The following is an 18924-nucleotide window of genomic DNA, read 5'->3' on the forward strand; positions in this document are numbered from 1 at the left end:
AATTTTAATAAGACTTTTTAATCTAACATTGAGTCCAGTCAAGTAAGCGTGGATCATCGTTTTAACGATGTCCCAGGTATCAGTGCAGACTTTTATTTCCATAAGTGAGTATGACAGCCTTTTAAAACTCATCTCTGTTCAACCATCTTCCTACATCTTGCTACACTTATACATTTGCACACACACACACACACACACACACACACACACACACACACACACACAGACCTGACGATAATGCTCACACATTGTCAGTGATGACATTTCCGTTTTTGTTTCTGTCCTAATTAGCAGTCTCTCCGCTCGTCTGGTGCACCGTCCGCCAATCGGCAGAGTCCACTCATTACCCAGGGGTTTATTTCAGGGTCTTTGTCAAATGGAGAGTGAAAGTGACAGCTCAATCTAACCTCAGCAATAAGCCTCGCATGGTCGCCTCCTCACTGCTGGTAGAGGGTTCAGCTTGGCTATCATCGAGGGGCACACCGGATGGTACTCTGAAGCTAATTGAAATGCCACCCTGTTCTTTCTTTTCATGTCTTTTCTTTCTTTATCTGCTTCTATTTTCCCCTCTTAGTTCTGGATGTCTGCCTTGGCCATCACTATCCCAGTGCCCTCCGGAGCCTTCATGCCAGTATTTGTCATTGGTAAGAAGTAAATGACTACATGTGTTTGTGTGTGTAAAGGGACAGAAGAAACCCAACCCTAGGTTTAACCCTACTCTACAGGATTACGTTTGTGTAATTTAACATACAGTGGGGCAAAAAAGTATTTAGTCAGCCACCGATTGTGCAAGTTCCCCCACTTAAAATGATGACAGAGGTCAGTAATTTGCACCAGAGGTACACTTCAACTGTGAGAGACAGAATGTGAAAAAAAAATCCATGAATCCACATGGTAGGATTTGTAAAGAATTTATTCGTAAATTAGGGTGGAAAATAAGTATTTGGTCAATAACAAAAATACAACTCAATACTTTGTAACATAACCTTTGTTGGCAATAACAGAGGTCAAACGTTTACTATAGGTCTTTACCAGGTTTGCACACACAGTAGCTGGTATTTTGGCCCATTCCTCCATGCAGATCTTCTCGAGAGCAGTGATGTTTTGGGGCTGTCGCCGAGCAACACGGACTTTCAACTCCCGCCACAGATTTTCTATGGGTTTGAGGTCTGGAGACTGGCTAGGCCACTCCAGGACTTTCAAATGCTTCTTACGGAGCCACTCCTTTGTTGCCCGGGCGCTGTGTTTTGGATCATTGTCATGTTGGAAGACCCAGCCTCGTTTCATCTTCAAAGTTCTCACTGATGGAAGGAGGTTTTGGCTCAAAATCTCACGATACATGGCCCCATTCATTCTGTCCTTAACACGGATCAGTCGTCCTGTCCCCTTGGCAGAAAAACAGCCCCATAGCATGATGTTTCCACCCCCATGCTTCACAGTAGGTATGGTGTTCTTGGGATGCAACTCAGTATTCTTCTTCCTCCAAACACGACGAATTGAGTTTATACCAAAAAGTTCTACTTTGGTTTCAGCTGACCACATGACATTCTCCCAATCCTCTGCTGTATCATCCATGTGCTCTCTGGCAAACTTCAGACAGGCCTGGACATGCACTGGCTTCAGCAGCGGAACACGTCTGGCACTGCGGGATTTGATTCCCTGCCGTTGTAGTGTGTTACTGATGGTGACCTTTGTTACTTTGGTCCCAGCTCTCTGCAGGTCATTCACCAGGTCCCCCCGTGTGGTTCTGGGATCTTTGCTCACCGTTCTCATGATCATTTTGACCCCACGGGATGAGATCTTGCGTGGAGCCCCAGATCGAGGGAGATTATCAGTGGTCTTGTGTGTCTTCCATTTTCTGATGATTGCTCACACAGTTGATTTTTTCACACCAAGCTGCTTGCCTATTGTAGATTCACTCTTCCCAGTCTGGTGCAGGTCTACAATACTTTTCCTGGTGTCCTTCGAAAGCTCTTTGGTCTTGGCCACGGCGGAGTTTGGAGTCTGACTGTTTGAGGCTGTGGACAGGTGTCTTTTATACAGATGATGAGTTCAAACAGGTGCCATTCATACAGGTAACGAGTGGGGGACAGAAAAGCTTCTTACAGAAGACGTTACAGGTCTGTGAGAGCCAGAGATTTTCCTTGTTTGAGGTGACCAAATACTTATTTTCCACCCTAATTTACGAATAAATTCTTTACAAATCCTACCATGTGAATTCATGGATTTTTTTTTTTTTCACATTCTGTCTCTCACAGTTGAAGTGTACCTCTGGTGCAAATTACTGACCTCTGTCATCATTTTAAGTGGGGGAACTTGCACAATCGGTGGCTGACTAAATACTTTTTTGCCCCACTGTATTTACCAAAAAAATCAAACAAAAATAAATCCTTTGAAAGTCAGTCATGTACTATAAATTACTATATATGTTTGCCACTAATTAAATACAAATAATGTTATTGTATTTAATTTGGGAATTTATTTGGCATTATTAGTATCTTTATTTAAGCAGGAAGTGAAACTTATGAGACCAATCTAATTAGCATTCTAGACTGTCACTGGAACTGCTGCCATTGAATCTGCTATTTTAAGTCTAATTGCTACCCTGCTTTCCTGTCCAAACAAAAGATGCAACTATAACAATCATTTCAAATATCCAGCTGTCAGTTGAGGAGAGAGGAGGCAATTGTCGCTGTAGGCATATGGTACATAGGATTAGGTGATGTCTTTTGACCTCATAACTTTATATCCTCCTGACACTTGACCAGGAACACCACATCCAATTCAGGGTGGTGGTGGAGCCTTAACCCAACTGTCATAGGGTGGGAGGCAGGGTACGCGCCGGACTGGTCACCAGCCTGTTGCAGTGCTAACACAGAGTCAGGCAACCAGCTTTCTTGTTCACCACCCCTAAAGTACAGTACACATGTACTGGTGTATAAGAAAGGCACATGTACAGTATTTTCAAAACGGTTGGGGAAAAAAATCAATCATTTTTAAATACCCTGGTGTGGCTTAATACCAACGTTACAGTTTTCGTTTTTTTAATTGGTTCATTTCCATTTAGAGAAAGGTTTTTCAAATAAGGAGTGCTTGATGCTGTCGTTCACACGAGAACCAAAGCAGTGGTGTATTGCTCATATTTGGAAACAGCGAGAAAATCATAATCAAATACAGTTATTAAACTTTCACTATAAAACTTTTTAGCATACCCAAGACGTTTGTACTTTTTGACCTAAGGATTTATGTTTTAGTGGTTGGCGTTACAGCATCTACTGGGCCACCACCAATATTGCACTTGCGAAATGGTCTCAATGATTGTGTGTCTCTGTTTCCCTGTGTAATTCAGGGGCAGCCTTTGGTCGTCTGGTTGGAGAAAGCATGGCTGCCTGGTTCCCTGATGGCATTAACACAGATGGTACCATCTACCCCATAGTGCCAGGAGGCTATGCTGTTGTGGGTAAGTTAAAGACACACACCATTTCAGCTGTCTCTCACTCTCCATCCTAATCTACATATTTTTGCTGCAATAAAAGACGTTTGCTTCTACAATTCCTCTGTGATTCAGCCTTTGCATTATAAACCTATATACACATTTTTCTTCTTGGCTTTCTGTGAAGGGCTTTCATCTTTGATGGCAAGAGAAATAAAAGTGAATGCACAGAAATATTTCCTGTAGCAGAATTGCTCAGTTTTTCAGCTCCAAGTTAAGGCTTTAAGTTGACCCTGATTAAAGGTGACATGGAATATGAACAGACTCAAGTGCTCCAGACAAAATCAAATTATATTTATAAGATCCCCAGACCAGTCACGACAAAGAAACCTCCTGCAAAACAGTTTAGACACCAGCTGAAAAAAAACAACAAATTTCTTCACAGTGGTGTTGTCAGATGTTCATATTCCACTAGAAAGTCTGGAAGTTGAATATCCAAGCTAATGTGCAATCCAGGAGTCCTGTTAAGAAGCAGACATTTTGTTGCTTGGCAAAGGCATATTTTTGTTTTGTGTTGACTGAATAATGTACTTGAAGAATATATATATGAATACAAAAAGTGTTCACAAAAAGTGAACATAATTTAAGTGTTAAAAGAATATATTGATAAGAAACTGTATTGTTTCTCTGCATTTTAAGTCTGTCTGTATAGATTTCTGAGAAATGAACTACCAAACATGACACATTATCCCATGTTATAATTTATTAGACAAATGCTAGGCTGTTATTGAGCTGACCATAAACTCCTGTACACCATAGTCTTTGTTTTGAGAAAAATGTGAGGCTATGTGTTCGACAGCTAAGACTTGTTTCAAACTGGATTGGGCATCCACTGGACAGAGTCAAAGCTGAGACCTTAACCTGATTAAAAGGCTGTTTGGGGACCTTAAGAGAGCTGTGCATACATGAATGCCCGCAAAGAAATAATATGACAGACTAATAGCCATGCAAAGAAGTAGTTATTGCTGCTACAGGTTGTTCTACAAGCTCCCGAACCATGAACTGTACTAAACAATGTGTAATATAAGGTTAGTGTTCATCTCAGGTTGTATTTGTACTTTTTTTTTTATAGGTTGTATTTACTTAATTTTTAAACCTGCCAGAAACTCGATAATTTTATTACAATTTTTATTAGTTCCAATTAAACAAGGATAAATAGAAAGCTAATGGTAAATATGACAGCTGTTGCTCATCAACTTTTACTCACACTGCACACCCCTGTTTGTACTAATACAGTCATTAAATCAACAATGCACTGCACTCAGTGTCACAGCTTTGTTATTCAAATATCAAGGGAAGTTAAACACAAGGAGAGCAACTGAATTGTAAAAGTAATGTGATAGACAACAAGTTTGTTAGAATATGTGGGAAAATTTTAATCAACAGCCATAATTTCCTACTACTAGTTTACTACCAATAATTACGCATTTAACGCCCAAAAAATACCCCCTCTGGACAGTGATAATAATAAGCTAGTTAATGCAAATGATTATTTTAACTTATTAATAATGTCAAAATATTTATTTTCTTCTGTTTTTTTTTAGTTTTCCTGTATGGTTTATTAAACAAATGTACCTTAAACAAACAATACTGAGATCTTTACTCTCTGGTGAACAAACCATGTAATAGAGACATTATGTTTAATGACTCAGAACTTCCCTATGGCATATCTTTACTTCTGTTTGTTGTTACTCATCAGAAGCCACAAACACTGCGACAAGCTAATGTCTGATGTATCAGTCTAGATGATTTATTTGTCTGGATACACAGACGAATAGTAAAATAAGTGATAATAACCAGCAAAGGGTAATGATTGTATACACTGGATAGTGAAGCTGTACCCAGTATTTCTTTAAAGAAATGGTTGCACTACATACATTATAGATTCTTCCTGAAGTTGTGTGTCTAATGAGGTGCAGCGTTGCTACAGTTGCTACTTGTTGACAGCCGTGCTGATTATGCCAGTGTTATGGGTTGGCGGTGGCTGTTTTTCTGGGGCTGATGTTGTTGTTGTTGTGCTGCACTATAGCTGATGAGTCACCCCTTTACAGACCTGACACTCTGATGAGCCTCTTTCATCTCGCAGCGGAGCTTGCTTTAAGGAATAAGTGTTGGGATGGGCAGAGGGAGCAGCAGCATTTATCTGAGGGGCATACATGGGCTTAATTAAGTTAGGAGAAAGAACAATGAAACCTGTCTTTGTAGACTCTCTTACTCACCATCTGTTTCTCTTTTTATTTTAATGCTTTCATTCTCTGGTATTTTCCCCCCTGGTGTTCATCTCATTCTTTGGATTGGTCTCATCCATTTTCTCTGTTAGGATAAACACTCACTTTGCCCATGCTGCTCTTTCTGCTTTGATGTGGCTAGAGTATTCCTCTTTTAACTACTCTGTATTTATTTTTTTAAATAGATTTGCAAATGTAACGTTTCCTTTTATATTGAATTATTCAAAATAGTTGATTTTTGCTTTATGGACATAGGGGAGAAGGCTGTGGGGGGGATAAATGTGTATTTAGTTGCTTGAACTGAGTCAGTATGGATGAGATAGTGTTCAATTATATTCATTTTTATTTATATAGCGCCAAATCACAGCAACAGTTTCCTCAAGGTGCTTTATATTGTAAGGTAGACCCTACAATAATACATACAGAGGAAAACCCGACAATCATTTGACCCCCTATGAGCAAGCACTTTGGCGACAGTGGGAAGGAAAAACTCCCTTTTAACAGGAAGAAACCTCCGGCAGAACCAGGCTCAGGGAGGGGCGGCCATCTGCCACGACCAGTTGGGGTCGTGGAGCCAGAGATGTATGATTCAGTGGAAAGAGGTCTATTAACAAATAGTGAGTGAGAAAGTTGACTGAAAAAGAAATACTCAATGCATCATGGGAATCCCCCAGCAGCGTACACCTATTGTAGCATAACTAAGGAAGGATTCAGGGTCACCAGATCCAAACTATATACTTTAGCAAAAAGCAAAGTTTTAAGCCTAATCTTAAAAGTAGAGATAGTGTCTGTCTCCTGAATCCAAACTGGAAACTGGTTCCACAGAAGAGATGCCTGAAAACTGAAGGCTCTCCCTCCCATTCTACTTTTAAATACTAGAGGAACAACAAGTAAGCCTGCAGTGTGAGAGCAAAGTGCTCTGTTGTTTTGTTGTTTAAGACTCTTCGAGTGAATTAACTTCCAAATCTGAAGTTTGATTTTGTAGATTAGATTAGAAATGTGTTCTATACAATGTACAGCTTCTTGTAGACAATGTAAATAATCTATCCCACTGTGCACGCTACAACACTAAGGTAAAATTATTAGAATTTTGTTTAAATGCTGTTAATGATTTCAGTTCATTCAATTCCCCTGTCAAGCTTGGATTCATGTGTAGTGCTAGAGCACATCTTGTACACCTGCTGCATTTGGACTGTTTTGTAGGAATATCGATTTAAACACTTGGAGGTGGACATTTGAAGTTTACTTATGTACCTTGAAGTTTGCCGAGCACAAATATCAAAGTTTTTTTTTTCCTAAAATGACCAAAACTTCAAAACGAAGATTACTGTCACAGTAATAAAAACCAGTTCTCTGGCTATGACCACTAAAAAATCAGCAGAACTGCCAAGTCAAAACTGGATTGAAATGTAGTAACAACGACCATAGCAGTGTATGGTTAAATATAGCGTGCTAATTTAAATCAAGTATAGTTTTTAGGTCTTTATAGGCTCAGTAGAAACAGTTTCTGATTGTACCAAGGGAAGTAAAGCCTAAAATTACCACTTTTTATACATGTTTTTATAAGATGTTATATCACAGCTAACAGCAACAATCAATAATAGTGTAATATGGACATGTAGTAGTTGAAGTAAAGAGTCTTGGAAGGTTGGTTATAAAACATCCGAAAGCACTGCTCTAATTCGCACAAGAAAGTTACAGATCATGTTCCAAAACAAGTAATTCGCCATTGTTAGCTTTTCTATTGTATCGTTTGAAAGACTTCTGATTATGTATTTTCATTTTGGGATTAGCTAATTTTACTTCCTGTAGTTTTGGGGGGAACGCAGACAGTAATGAAGTCACTGATGATGGATCAATATGGTAAAGAAACCAAGTGCAAGAAAAAGTTTTTTTTTTTTTCTTTTAACATCTTCAAAAGACCTTTGAAGAACTGAGACTCAGAAAGCGAAATGTGTAAGTTAGAAATTTTAGCAGCTTGTCAGAATCTTGAGTCTCTGGCATTAATCAACAGTTCTCTTTGTCATATGCTTGGGGACAGTAAGATAGTATTTTATTGCTCTTTGAAATCATATTAGTATTGACCCATCTGTTTTTGGAGGGGGGCTTTGAATGCCACCCAAAGGACCCCTTTCTAAAGCCCCAAATCTCACCTTACAAGCAAACGTCTAACCAATTATTTCTACACTTTCTCTCTCTGGTCCTCTACTAACTCCACTGTCCTCTCCCAAACCCAAAGGTGCTGCAGCCTTGTCGGGAGCAGTCACCCACACGGTTTCTACTGCAGTCATCGTGTTTGAGCTGACTGGCCAGATCTCCCACATCCTGCCGGTAATGATAGCAGTGATCTTAGCCAATGCCGTGGCCCAGTCCCTGCAGCCCTCCCTCTACGACTCCATCATCAGGATCAAGAAGCTTCCCTACCTCCCAGAGCTGGGCTGGGGTCATCACGAGTATGTATATTCTAGAGAAACACCAGCACACAACAAGACAAATTACAAATAAGTTTTAATTTTGTAAATGCCATTATGCAGAATGTTAACTACTAAACCAAAAGCTAATAAGAATTCAAAAAATAATGGTAAAGGTTTATAGTATGTGCAAAAGGTTAAAGGTCATATAATATCTATGCATCAAATTGTTAAGAAATCTAATTTAACAGTATGCTTCAAAGAAAGGAATAAATTAGGGTTTTGGGAAATGCATTTATTGATTTTGTTAATGATTTTGAAAAGCTCAGTAGCATAGCTTGTAAATGAAAAACCACTATGACCACCAGTGTGTCAGCTTTAGCATAGTGTGAGATTAAACAAGTACAACATGAAAATTACTCAGCATTAGAAGTGTTACTAGGCTAATTTTTGGTACCTAGGACAGCTTGAGGCCAGCTATAATTTTATTAGCCCACAGACAAAATGATTTTAAAATGTTAGCATGATAAAGTTGTCAGTGGGCCCAATAAAACTTTATGTCATCTCAAAAAAGAATGCACACATTAATTGGTGGGAGCTGAATTAGAAGATTTATTACTTTGTTATATTTATCTGGTAAATATAAAGGCACCCCTATTATGCTGTTAGCGTAACTTATTATTATGTGAAGTTAAGCATTGCAAATCATAACATGGGAATTTATAAACTTCAGAGGTTGTATGAGAGGGATTTTGCTACCTTGGGGCAGAGTCAGACTCACTGTACCGACATTAGTCCACAGACAGCATGCTAACATTTAGCTTTCAAGTTTTTGGCATGATCACGTTGGCATGATAGCAGTTAAAATACTTTTTGCAGATATTAGAGTGTTAGTCTGAATCCACCGCATTGTTGGAGAAATGATATATATAGTCCCTTTTTAGGTAACTTTCATAAAAGCAGCATTAGCAGCATTAGCAGCATTATGTACAGCATATTATTATATAGTGGCATTATTCTTGCTGGACATTTGACTACTCTTCTTGGTAGAATTAGCAGAGTTCATGCCGGAAGCTTAATGTCACCCTCTTTTATCGATTCGAAAAACCAGTTTTAATGTGTTTGGGGAAATTGTGTTGTTGGAACACCCAGTAGTGTCAATTTTTCAGCTAAAAACCGCTCCAGAGAAAACAGCAAAACAGCTCCAGAGAGTTATGCTACCACTACCACCATGCTTTATAGTTCCTACACGGTTAGTGTTCATTTTTTTATTGCTCTAAACATACCTTTTCCTTACATTTCTGGTAACTATTTGTGCCAAGTAAAAAAAAAAAAAAAAAAAAAAAAAATCTCTAAAAGGCATCTGGCTTGTGCATGTGAACAGATGTAAAGGTGTCTATTTTGGAGCATTGCCTTCTTTCTTGGTCTGCACCCTCTTAGTCCATGGTGATATTAAACTTGATTCACGGTTGACAGTGATGCAGATGTTCCAGCAGTTTGTAGTTCATGGCAGGTTTACGCCTAGGTGGTTCCTGGGTTATTCCTGAACAATTTCCTCTCTGAGGGTGACAGCGTGAGTCTTCTTCCAGACCTAGGCAATGTAGTGACACATCTGAATAGCTTGCATTTACACAGTTGGTAAAACTGATGATCTCAGAACCTCAGATGTGGCTCCAAGAAACCTTTCTAAGGTGAGAAAGAGACTTCAACTTTTGCATTGTTCTGATTGGTCAGTCCAATGAGTGTTTTCAAAGAAATCCTTTTTAAGCTGGCAAAGGGAAACTGCTAGTTGTAGAGAAATTTCAACCACAACTGTAGATTCTTTAATGGCGCTGATAAGTTTATGGTGGCACTCAGTGACTGATGATCAACCATGGAAGTTATTTCGCAGGGCAGCCTTTATTAGATGTTGCAATAAAGTTAGGATTTGTGGATAAAGATAGCAGGATAATGACACTGTAGCAAAGAGTGGCTTGTGTGGAGTCAAACTGGAGGCTCAGCAGGGAATTTTGTCCTATGTGGCATGCTGTTTAACTATGAATGAAGCGTTGAGACATTTCATTCTGCTGATTACATCAGCCTAACATACTATGGCTAAACTGTATGAAATATACTGACTGTATGAATACATTTGTGTTTAGTTGCTCACTAAATAACTGAATACACTTGCTTCAGCATTAGTCTGCAGTGTTTTTTAATGGCTTTGACTGTTGCCTTTAATTTGGGTGTTTAAACTCAATCATAGCACTACAGTAAAATCTGTTGCACAAAAATACAAGTGTGGCTGGAGGAACCTGGCTTGGTACATGGCTTTTAATGGACTTCACATTTAATAATAATGCATGCCAAAGACACAATGCTGAATAGGATTACCCACTGCCTGGTGTCATCAGAGCTCTGTGATTCCATATAAAAGCGCTGTTGGTGTAATTGTTTGGAACTGATGTTATAGATGCTGCCAAATCATTAGGTGAACATAATAGTTTAATTTTGATGCGGCATTCACAAATTGAAAGCAATGAGGAAAAGTTTTCTTTGGTCCTCTGCTTGTTCATTATTTTCTGAAGCTGTTCCCTGTAGAGTTACATTTATGTGTGTTGCTTGAGTCCTTCACTTCACAGCATAGGGCTGTGCGATATGACCAAAATCTCATATCCCAATATAAGAATTCTATCGTTATTCTATCGATATAAATCACAAAAATGTAACATTTTCTGTAAATTCTGTGAATCTCTGGCAGCTCGTCTTGCGGGAAGTGTTTCCAGCTGCGCGTCATGTAGCTGGAGTCGAGTGTTTTAACCGATGCATGAAACGATACATTTTTAGACATAAGTTGTAAAGGCCGCTGTTTTCTTTGTGAGTATTTATTATACATCGTGCTGCGGGGAAAAGCCTGTTCTAACGTTTGAGTCTAAGGTTTCTTTTTAGCACCTGGCGGCTCTTTTTTTTAAATTCTCATCCGTAAATAATCTGCTCTTTCACGTGATTCGGTTTATTTTGAAAAGTCTCAACAGGATCTTGAGCTTTATTGTGAAAGGTTTACGTGGAACATAAACAAGCAGACACGCGATGCTGATACTGTCGTTGTTGCTAACCACAACGCATAAAAACAGCTGCTTGTCCGTCTGTAGTGTGGTTATATTAAATATAAGAGAAAGAGAGAACTTTAAGAAATTAATATAGCCACTGCAGTGACCATCAAAATGATGAAAAAATATTGCCGTAAACAGTTTATTTTGTGACACCACGAAAGTAAAAAGATAGACGTTTTTATATCGTCATCCGATATATATCGTTATATCGAACAGCCCTATGCCAGCACCTCAGTTGACCCTCGCTGTCCATCTCTTCGTTATCTATTCCCCTCTCACTCTATCTGCTCTGTCCTCCTCTGTCTCTTCTTATTATCTGCTGTGACCTTGTGGCCTCTCAATCACACTCTCACTATCTTGTCTTGTCCGTGTATGCATGTGTATGTCGGGGAGAGTAAGAAACTGCAATGTGAGCTGTGTTTTCACCAAGTTGTTGTCTAGTTTGTAGGTTCCTCTTATTTCTGATTATATAATGCTATTTGTAGCAGGGAAGACATGCCACATGAAAAAGCTTGGGGAGGCTGTTTAGCACTGCTGTTCGGTGTAGGTTGGAATATTATTCTCACTTATATTTGTAAAGTTTTGTAAACCAGCTAATCTTCTCTCACACAAACTGAATCTTCTCGTTGGAAACACTTTGGTCAAAAAATAAAACCTTTTTTTTTCAGTGGCCTGTCTAAAAGATTTTTCCAGTGTGGCACCTTTTTCATCTAACCTCATTACTGCCAGCTGTTGCAGTTCAAATTAGATGCATAAAGCATAGGTAGCCTTTATCTCAATATATCCTAGTGGTCATTGTGATATTACAAGAAGCCTAAAAAGAATTTTCCCATGAATTCACATAACGCAACTTTCTACAATAATATTGTATGAATCCTGTAATGCCTAAATAAGATCCAAGTTGTCTATGCATGTACCAATAGGCATAACGATAAGGGCCAAACTGTGATGGCTGGACAGCTGGGTCAGAGCATCTCCAAAACTGCAGCTCTTGTGGCATGTTTCCAGTCTGCAGTGGTCAGTATCTATAAAAAGTGGTCCAAGAAGGAACAGTGATGAACCAGTGACAGGGTCATGTGTGCCCAAGGCTTTTTGCCACAAAGCAAAATTGTTCAGTTTGAGGAGCATACCAATGAGTTTGAGGTGTTGACTTGGCTTCCAAATTCCCCAGATCTCAGTCCATAGGAGTATCTGTGGGATGTGCTGGACAAACAAGTCTGATCCACAGAGGCTTCACCTCACAACTTACGGCTTAGAGGATCTGTTGCTAACATGTTGGCAGATAGCACAGCACACCTTCAGGGGTCTAGTGGAGCCTATGCCTCGACAGTACAGGCTCTTTTACCAGGATAAGGGGGACCAACACTATATAAGGCAGGTGGCTGTGTGTGTGGATCTTAATGATTATGTTTGCAAATGTTTAAAATCACACATGCATAGAGTGTGTGTGTGCGTGCGTGTGTGTGTGTGTGTGTGTGTGTGTGTGTGTGTGTGTGTGTGTGTGTGTGGATATGAGCCTGGACATATTGAAAATAAGTCATGACACAACCATCTGTCATTTTCTGTATATAACAACACGTTGCCAGTATTGTGAATCCATATGATAGGTATAATGTGTTTGTTTGTGTGTAAACACTGAGCACGTACACAAACTCTTGGAATCATCTATCTTCAATAACACATAGGCCTCCATGAACTTGACTCGTTATGCAGAAAGCTCTTACCTACCTCCTCCTTCATTTACTCTATTTTCTTTGGTGCCTCTCTCCTTACTCTCTCTCACACACCACTTTCCATCAGCAGGCCTGTGTGTGTGCGTGTGCGTGTGTCTGCAGCATACGCAGGTGGAGGCGGACCTGTAGGTGAGACACTGTAGGTAGGTAGTGTGGCCTGCTCCAAGCAGAACGTGTTTTTCACTCTAACTGGAAATTATCCATCTCACACCCACGCAACCATCCACCCACACACACACTCACAAATCCAGGAACACTTGTGTAATGCCTGCCGTGCAGTGCACGCGTATGATAGCATGTACATTTGCTCATACTCCCACACAGGCATGGACAGAATTCGATTTTTTTTTCAATGCTTTGCTCCCGCACAACTCTTACAGATATGAGTGCAGATACAAGCAGACATGTTGAGATGGACACAAATACAAAGATCTTATATATGATCCGCTGCGGATATGAAACCTTTTCCTGTGCCTTCCGTTCTTCAACACTGGAGTGGTATTTGAAAGAAAGTGTGGCGACTGTTACATAACATCACTTTCCATGTGTTTGTCTTTTGTTTATTCTGTCACTTTGCTTTTCTTAGTCATTTCATAATGGCCAGTTCTGATTGATTGAATAGTCTATAGTCCGCTGTTATCTCTATTTTTCTGACAATAATTGGAGCTCCAGCAGATGATCATTACAGCCCTTTAGTTATTAGTTTTCACTGCTTGTCCTGAATGTCTGCACCCTCTTCACTCAAGCATGTAGAAACCTAACAGCCAAACCTTCCCCCCATTCTGCCCTGAGCAATGCGGATGATCTATGAAGCCTGGGTTTATAACCCTCTAAGCTTGTTTCTCTTGGCTCAAATATATAGGTTGATGCTCACTTCGATATAAGTCAGACTGATCAGTATCTTCCTGCCCAGTCTTTGCAGGGGAGGAAGGTCCAATTAAGAAGAAACCAATCACATTTCATCAACTGCCTTTGATATCTCAAGGGAAATTAGTCTTGGCAGTGGTTGTGGCCAGTTCAGAGGCATGCATTACATTATTCCCTCAGATCCACTATCAAATTAAAAGAGGCTGCTATTGCACCAGAAAGGATCTTTTTGCTCACCTTTTTTTTATTTTTTTTTTATTTTCTGCTTTCCATTGCAGACTAATAGAGCACTGTAACGATTCAGTTCCTTCCAATGGTTTTTTTTCTCTTAATGATAACATTAGGTATGTAGAGAAGCAGGAAAATCTTTAGTGGTGCCCAAAATATGCTGAATTTCATTAACATTTCATGGTCTCTGATCATGGTTTGATTTACAAGATGTCTAAAAGTGGTGAGTTATTGATAACAAAGATAAAGACCTTCTATTACTTTCATTTAGATTACAAAACTGCATGTTTTTTTTCTAATTGTCCTCTTGTTATATAGCCATAGGGTTATGGTTTTGGCAAGCTTTGTAAAAGGGTGGGAATAAATCTAACAGGCACATGCCTGCTGAGGGTACATAAAATCAAAAAGTTATGTTTCAATTATTAATTTCTTTCTAGGAGTCTACTTTCCTCACTATAAGGATTTTTCTTTGGGACCATTTTTTTCTGAAACTAAATTCCAAAGTGCTTCCGATGAAAAATGAAAGCTGGTGCCACTAATGTCATTTTTCAGTGCTGTGAGGCACACAAACAAGATTTAGTTCACCTCCATTGTGTACAGTGGAAGTAAATACCTCAAAACCTAGACAAATAAATCCAACACTGTCTGAATTTAGATACTGAGTCAATCATTTCCTGGAATTACGGTAATATTGGACAGTTTTTCAGCCTCGAGATTTCTGTCCAGTGGCATTAAAAAAAATACTGGTTCTAGAAGAACTCCCTTCCTGTTTTCATGTTCTTGTCTAATATGGTTGAGATACTGCTCTTTACAGTGTAGGTTAAGTGACCCTCGAATACTGTTTGTAAAGTGGAATTAGGCTTTGATACAACACCTCAAGAGAGTCAATAGAAAATCTTTCTGCAGAACTGTGTTGTTGCCATTCATTTCCCTAAGAGGGATGTTGGACTAACTTCATGCATTGTGTGTATTAAAGAGGAGCTGGCAGACAATGGTCATCAATTTACCTTTGTATTTAAAGCGAGGTCAATGTATTGACTTGTCACCACAGAAGGAGCCTGCATCCTGGCACAGCTGCGGAGGCTTGGCAGCGAAAACCACTGAGTGACTGCGGTCATGTTTGCAGGTTTTGGCAGGCTCAGGCTTTCTCAGGGAGAGAAATGCGAGTGCTTCTGACTGGTGTACTGGGGCGTACGATTATGCTGAGGCAAGAGCTGCTCGCGAAATGTCACCCACTTTCCAATACTGTACGCAGAGCACCAGCATCCGGATGACGTGTCGACAGAGTAAGGTGTTATTGGATTGACCGGTCAGCTGAAAGAAGGATGTGCTGTCAAAGCCGTACAGTATGTGGGGGGAAGTGTTTATAGATCCATGCACTAATCAAGCTTCAGTTGACAGTTCATCAGAGGAAAAAGTGCATGACAGTCACACAAAATTTTTACAAGTCAGCGACAAAAGGGCTATTCAGAGGAATGTTTAAAAAAATTAAAAATGAATTCTCGCATCCATCTTTCTTATTCTCACTTTTTTTTCTCATCTTTATGACCACTTGATAAATGTCTCTCCTCTTTTCTCATTTCAGGAAGTACAATATTCGTGTTGAGGACATTATGGTACGCGACGTGCGGTACATCACACTCAACTGCTGCTACAGAGACCTGCATAACGTGCTGCTGACGGGCCAGCTCAAAACGCTCGCACTCGTGGAATCAGCTGGTACACACAAACACACGTGCACCATCGTAGAGATCAGTATAAAGTCTGAGTAACACATTTAGAAGTTTAGTTTCACGTTATTCCACTTGTTGATACACAAACAGGTTTCATTGCAATACATACACTTATTTCCAATGACACACATGTCCAGATATTTTTTCTATAAGAAACCACATGACTGTATTTATCTGTCTACAGCACAAATAGAGACAAATTTTAAAAATGTGTGCATGTCTAATAATTAACTTCAAAGGTTTGTCTAAAAACTGAAATTTCGAACCACCAGGGGTCAATATGGAGCCTATTGAAAATCACCAATGTGTAAAATTGGTTACTATTAGCCCCGTTGTGCCATTTGAATGTTATTTCATACATTTTCTACAAAGTCGGCATCATTAATGCTTTGAATCAGTAAAACCTTGTTATTGCGTTGCATTTTATGATGAAATCTGCCCACGTTTACCACTGCTGAACACAACTTTTAATTAAATTAATTGTTGATTGATTGCAAAGTTACCCCCTAGATGTTCTTAGCCACTTTCTCTGATATGAAGAAAGTCAGAGCTCCAGCACTCCAGATTTCTGAGAACACTTTTGGCATAACTGCATCCCTCTTTTGACTTCAGAGCCACTGCATGGCTGCATAGCTCTGCTGATGTGTGGTTCAAAAATAACAACCCTGAAGTCAGTAACCAGTAGTCAGTAAAAACCTCTTGAGATTGTTTGCCTTCCACCATCTACTTTCCTTTCTTGTGACTATGTTAGCTTGCGGGTGCATTCGAGGTGTGTCTGGCTATTTTATTTTAAGTGTGTGCACTTTGCACACAAATTAGTAGGTGGCCTGGATTCAAATTTCCAATGGGCCAAAATCGAGTTTGAAATGCGTAACTTAATGTGTCAGAATGCACTGGTTTATATATTTATGACACAGCTCTGTGCTGTAGTCTTTGTTATAACAAAACAGAATAAACTTTATTTGTCACTTCTGAGTTTCTGCTCAATTTCGAATGAAATCGAAGGCTGAGCTCAACACAAACTGAACACACAGCTCCCACTCCCACTGACATCTGTGCTTGTTAGCATACAGTGTGCACAGTCTGTAAACTGGTTTCGTTTGGCAAATCAAATTAGTCTTTCAAAAGATGGTTGTAAACATACACGGCAGACCCAGTGGCATTTTGATACTTTTTATTAATGCTTTGACGGTTGCTGTCCACAATACTCACAGAGCTGCAGCTCTCCCGCTGCCCGCTCAACATTATCACAACAACAACGCCAACCACAGGACCCAGTACAATATTTAATTCGGTGGGGTGTGATTGCGGATGCCGTGCAGGTGCGTCCACCTCCTCTGCACGGCACCGCAGGCCACGCCCCGCCACAATGGTCAAATTGGGCAAATCACTGGCCTTAAATGGGCATTGAAACTGCACTAATATTTCCCAGTGGCCCAGATTACTGTGTATAATTGAAATGTTGCCACTCATACTGTAGTATGAGTGACTACAAGCCCACAGAGAAATGTTGTATAACCCAACACTCTGTTTTAATTGGTTGTATTAATCTCAATTATCTTTAGCTCATTATACTTGTTGTCTTGTACATAACTCCATTCTCATTCTTGTTTCCAGCTGCAGCAGGTTGCTGCTGTCAGCAAAATAGCTCTGACATGCCCACTGCATAGCACAAAGCTGCATAATTCTCTCAGTTTGACACATCCTATATAAAAGATGAATGTTCTGGCTCTGAAAAGGTTCTTTTCACCTACATTGTTGTCAGTGATCAGGGACTACCATCAAAGCAAACAGGGTCTGAGTCATTCAGTGAGAAGTGCCATGCATGGGTCCCCTGATATTTAAAAAGAATATAAAGATTTGTTGTTATTCATGACTAAAGACCCTACTTTAAGAGTACTAAGCATTCATTTAAATCAAATAAGAAAACAAATAACAAAATTTCAATCCATCCATTTTCTGCCTAAGCAGAGAAAAGCCCAACTGTATCCCAGACCACCTCCTCTAGATCACTGAGGTGTTCAAGGCGAGACATAATCACCATTTCTCACATTCATCTGTGTCACAGTCAGTATACGTTGTGTATGCCTCTGTCCTCAAAAGACCACTTTTTTGATTAATGTCTATCCATAATTGTCACTTTTCACCCAGACATCACACAACATTTATGTACCAGAATGCTTTACTGTCCTTTTAAGTGACATCTACAGTGGCACTGAGAGGGCAAATGCACTGCAACTTAAGAAAATACCAGTAAATAGAAAGGCGATGCAAAAGTGCACAAAATGCAACAGAAGTTGACTAAACCCCAATGTAAACAGAGAAAATACCTCAATAGCTTAAAAAAAACCCAAACAATGTACATTTGTGAAAGGCTGTGTTTGTTTTGCTCACAGATTTTCAGATTTTAAGGGCGCAATCCTTACAGTTCCCATGCAGAATGACCCATTCTGGGTCCTTTACATAACCTAAATGTCCAGTGACGTTTCCAGCAGATATTTAAAGTGAATAGCAACAGTTAATTGTTGACTGCCAGCTTCTGTGTGCCCAAAACTGTCCCTTTTTAATGTGTTACAACAAAGAGAGAGAAAAAAAAAAGTGTAAACTTCCAAGCACCCACCAGTGTGAAAGTGATATAAGAAACACAACAGTTATTACAGTAGTAAATCCTGTGTGAGAACAGTGTGCTAATCACCCCGTCTGATGTGCTATTCATGTCATTGTTTCATGCTGCTGCTGATGTTGCTGTAAGCGCACTAAAAACAAATTCCAGCGCCCTTGGTGATGTGCTCATTAGTTTAATTGATTGATTGACAAACCTGCCTGGGTGCAGGCTGCTGATCGCGCCGGCCGCCTCGCTGAAGTGCAGATTTGGTATTCCGAGCGCTGTTTCAATTATGCAGTCGTGCAGGAACAATTAGCTTCAGCATTTAAGCAAATACATAATCAGCACGTACTGTCACAAAGGCAATTACTTAAAGCAAGTAAGCGGCCACCCACACGCACACTCACTCGCACACATACACACACTACTTAATACACATCCACTGCATTCTTTGCTTTTGTTATGTAACTCAGCTGAGCTCTCTGCAGTGCTGCGACATGCGTTTGGAATTGGCTGCAGTTAGCTCGCCCTTTG

The 18924-nt window shown here is 39.8% G+C and overlaps 1 protein-coding gene across 1 annotated transcript in view; it reads left to right on the top strand.

The window, feature by feature from the left end:
* Positions 1-554: 554 nt before the first annotated feature.
* Positions 555-18924, top strand: part of LOC146559025 (chloride channel protein 2-like) — a 29671-nt gene continuing 11301 nt past the window's right edge. Inside the window, exons 1-4 of the mRNA XM_085245188.1 lie at positions 555-644; positions 3350-3460; positions 7961-8174; positions 15638-15771. Of these exons, the coding sequence (XP_085101314.1) occupies positions 581-644; positions 3350-3460; positions 7961-8174; positions 15638-15771 (523 nt within the window). The 5' untranslated portion in view covers positions 555-580. The remainder of the gene's footprint in view (positions 645-3349; positions 3461-7960; positions 8175-15637; positions 15772-18924) is intronic.

Source organism: Mchenga conophoros, linkage group LG14 (assembly GCF_057382185.1).
Source record: "Mchenga conophoros isolate Kocher_MC1m ecotype Shallow Benthic linkage group LG14, M_conophoros_male_GT1.1, whole genome shotgun sequence".
NCBI lineage: Eukaryota > Metazoa > Chordata > Actinopteri > Cichliformes > Cichlidae > Mchenga > Mchenga conophoros.